We start from the raw sequence: 3913 nt of genomic DNA, 5'->3' as shown, positions 1-3913 counted from the left end.
GGGCCAGAAGCGGAGGGAGGGTACGGTGGGCTCTGGCGTAGTAGAAAACCGCAGTTTAGACCAGCTGGTGGAGAGTTCTGTGAGTGTGGAGGTTGTAATGCCCACGGGACACTTGGAGCCCCTTACTTGTGTTTCTGGCTGTAGTACCGCTGAATTCAGTTCTCTGACTTGCCTGTACAACTGACTTACGAAATCAGTGACGTGCTCTCGTAGGCTGCACGTATCCATAAAAATGGTTTACAGTGAGGAAGCACAGATGACCCGAGTGCGTTTCAGATGACGAAAAGAAGTGATCAGGGATAGGAGATGCACACTGGTAATCCTTCGGGGCTGTGGGAAAACTGAGATTCCAGTTAATCCTGTGATTTGTCTTGTGGAAAGCAGTACAGACGGAGCAGTACGTCCTGTGCTGAGCTGGCTAACTCACCTGTTTTCATTGCAACGGAACGCTGAGATCCAGGAAAATATGTGCCGTTACGTTAGCCCGAAGGTTTCAGGCAAGCACAGTCAGAGGCATATATGCCGCTCCTTCTGTTAAGGAGTAAGGAAGATAGCCAGGAAGGTCATACTCATTCTAAGGAAGAAAATACTTTCCTTTTCACTGTTCCTATCTGAGGATTTTACATTTAATTTTGAGTCTTTTCACTTGGATGTTTAGGAGGAAATTCAAAATGTAAACAGCGTTTATTAAGAGAAAGCAGCATAGGTAGACCTGTCTTCCGTTCATCCTCTGGATTTGGAGTGAGGGAGTACAGGTTTGGGTGCCCAAACAGGAGGGAAAATACTTGTTCAGAAATTCTTCCCGGGTCCTCTTAAAGCAAGCAGAGGCTGGTAATACGCTTACTTCCTTGACATCTGAAATATAAAACCAGTAAAGCTTGATTTTTCTCTTGTATGTTGCCAAACATTAACAAGAGACCAAAGGTGAGACAGTCAGTGCTCTGAAGAGCTTACGGTCAAGAAGCCAGGGGTCCAGCCAAAGAACCTGGGTGGAATAATTTGGATTTTAACCAACAATTCAGTTCTTTGGGAAAAGCAAGACCTGGCTTTAATGGCAATGAAAAAAATCACCTTGTTGCAAACTCTTTTGTGGGTCATTCATTCTGTAAAATTCTTTCTTTGTGCCGTCCTAGGCTGAAGCTCAGCAGACTCAAAGGTAAAGTTCAAATGATTTTTATCAGCTGGGTTTCCCATTGCGAGCTTCCTAGTGACAGGAGACGTGCAAGGGGAAGAGCTCTGGTGGGAGGCTGAGGAAATGCTGGTGGGCTTCTGTCTCCCTGTTTCACCCTCAAAAGGCTGCGTGCTTCCCGGTACTGAAGGGGGCTCTTTAAATAATCCAGAGCCTCATCTTGGGTAGCGGTGACTGCGGACAGCTCGTGTTGAAGTTGTCGGGACCTGGGGACACTTACCAGCTTGTACTGTCAGCTTCCCATTTCACCAGGAGTTGTGCACGTCCTTCCCTCTGTGTGTAGCCCTGCGATGACCTGTCTTCATCCCCGCGCGTCCGCGTGTATTTGCTGGGACGCTGGTGATGCGGAGGAGCTTACTTCTCCGTTCCCTACGTGCAGGTGAAGAAGATGGGTGGCTTAGGGCTGCTGGCTATGGATGTGCCGGAGGAGTACAAAGGAGCAGGCCTCGACTACCTGGCCTATTCCATTGCCGTGGAGGAGATCAGCAGGGGCTGCGCGTCCACGGGTGTCATTGTCAGCGTCAATAACGTAAGCATCTCCGGTTGTGTGTGAGGGGCAGGCGTGGAACCGAGTCCGGCAGCACAGGGTTCTTGGAGAGGGGTGTGGGGGGGAAATGGGATCTGTTCCTGGTGGGTTCTGGTGTGTTGGAGAGTACTTGGACATTACGGAGTTATTGGATTGCTTGCACCTTTGAGAGGCACTAACTCAACTCGCAATTCTTGAAGTCTCTGTATTTAGGGCCCATACTGAAGTTCGGCTCTGAAGAACAGAAGCACAAGTGGATTGCTCCCTTCACTGGTGGCGAGAAAATCGGATGTTTTGCCCTTAGTGAACCAGGTGATGTGAATGCCATCGTTCCCGTTGTAAGGATCCTAGGGCAGCTTCTTTCCTTCGTCAGGTTTGGGATGGACTTCAGGTCTGTCAAATTCTAACAGCTTGTGGAAAGGGAATTCATAGCAATTCTGTGCCAACGAAATTTCAGAGCCCAAGGTATTAACTGCCATCCCCTCTGTGTGAGCCAAGCTCTGGAGACGGACACAGACACACTGGCCTTTTCCCTTGTGTTTGGGCCCTGTGGGAGGGATGGTGCCGGCACTGCGGCAGTTACAGGAGGTGCCATGAGCCGTCAGGGTGGGGGTGTGGGTGGGGGGGTGTGGATTTGCACCCCAGGCTGCCGCTGACTGTTTTGTTTGCTGGTGCCTTGCTCAGGAAACGGCAGTGACGCGGGTGCAGCATCCACGGTGGCACGCCTGGACGGCGATGAGTGGGTTCTGAATGGCACCAAGGCCTGGATCACCAACGCCTGGGACGCCTCGGCCACCGTGGTGTTTGCTACTACCGATAAATCCCTGAAACACAAGGTGTGTTCAGTGGGTCAGTCAGAAGAAGGGGTGCGAGTCAAGGAGTTGTGCAGAAGCACTTTGAAAAGGCTCTGGGGGTCTTTGAGCGGGCGCTGAGCAGAGGAGGGGCTGATGTGCACCAGCTTTGCTCTGTCTCCGCTCTCCCCTCCCTTCTCCTGGTTACCTACACGTGGTTTCTATGAAGGATGTTTGGAGGAAGCCTGTTGACAGCCAGGTAAGTGGGATGTTGGCACCATTCCTAAAAGTTTGGGTCTTGTTGCAGGGCATTAGCGCCTTCCTGGTTCCCATGCCAACTGCTGGGCTGTCGCTGGGGAAGAAAGAAGACAAGCTGGGAATCCGAGCCTCTTCCACTGCCAACCTGATATTTGAGGACTGTCGGATACCCAAGGCCAACCTACTGGGGCAGCTGGGAATGGGCTTCAAAATCGCCATGGTAAGAGAAGGAGCGGGGTGCAGCTGGGGCTGTGTGAAGCAGCAACTCCCGAACTTGCCCTTGTCAAAACCATTTTCAGACTTCTGATGGCTTTGTGCGAACCGCTGGTACGAGCTATCTGTGTGACAGTAAGCAGTTGACTCCTCTTGCCAACGTGGGAGAAATCAGCCAGAGCGCTTGATGAATCTTTAATTTGCCACAGACCCTTGACAGCGCTTTTTGTAGGCTCCGCGTGGCAGTTCTCAGAAGGAACCCTGGCGCCCTGTCTGCAGGGGTCATATATTTTAATTTTTATCCTCTCCCAAGCCTCTCTTCCTCCAGTTTGTGCCCATAGATAAAGAGAAAACATGGCATTTTCTCTACGTACTTTGGTACAGGAAAGCTGTCCCAGAGGCCCAGGACAGCCTCTGGGTAATGTCTAAAGATGGATGAAATCTGAGTTAGGGCACGTGTGCGACTTCTGAGGAGGAGCCAGGCAGCTGCGACCAGCGCGTTCCCTGCCCTGATGCACTCCCTGTAGTCCCTTGCTCTCTCTGCAGGGACAAAACACCGTTTGTTGGCCTGGCTGTGAGAAAGGCTGAGCTCCCTGGAGACAGGCCCATTCCATTATGTCCACAACTAAAGGGACCTGCCAGTCACCAACCCCTTTTTTAAGACAGCCCGGGGCTGAGATGGTGAAGCCTTTTCTCCCTGTGCTGTGATTTCTCTCTGTGCTGTGGTGAGGCAGGTAAAAGTCTAATGGGCAGGTGTTTTGAGGTCAATCAGGTTATTGACTCAATTCACTAGTCATTTTGAAAAATGCCTCCTTTGGTGTGTGCACAGATGATGCAGGCAAAGAGGAAAACCAACCAGATTTCCTTTTTTTCAGTTAAACCCTGCTGCACAGTGACCTGGGGGGTCTAGCTGAAGGGTTCTTCTCAGCCCCTTCC

General features: G+C 51.1%; 1 protein-coding gene across 1 annotated transcript in view; it reads left to right on the top strand.

Annotated features, from left to right (window-relative positions):
- The first annotated feature begins 1479 nt into the window (after positions 1 to 1479).
- LOC104514991 (short-chain specific acyl-CoA dehydrogenase, mitochondrial-like) overlaps positions 1480 to 3913 on the top strand; it is a 4465-nt gene continuing 2031 nt past the window's right edge. Inside the window, 5 exon segments of the mRNA XM_010158816.1 lie at positions 1480 to 1561; positions 1564 to 1718; positions 1916 to 2027; positions 2400 to 2551; positions 2814 to 2984. Of these exon segments, the coding sequence (XP_010157118.1) occupies positions 1480 to 1561; positions 1564 to 1718; positions 1916 to 2027; positions 2400 to 2551; positions 2814 to 2984 (672 nt within the window).

The sequence above is a fragment of the Eurypyga helias genome, unplaced genomic scaffold, assembly GCF_000690775.1.
Source record: "Eurypyga helias isolate BGI_N326 unplaced genomic scaffold, ASM69077v1 scaffold12809, whole genome shotgun sequence".
Lineage (NCBI taxonomy): Eukaryota > Metazoa > Chordata > Aves > Eurypygiformes > Eurypygidae > Eurypyga > Eurypyga helias.
The sequence above is the reverse complement of the archived record's forward strand: the minus strand, read 5'-3'. Positions and strand labels throughout refer to the sequence as shown.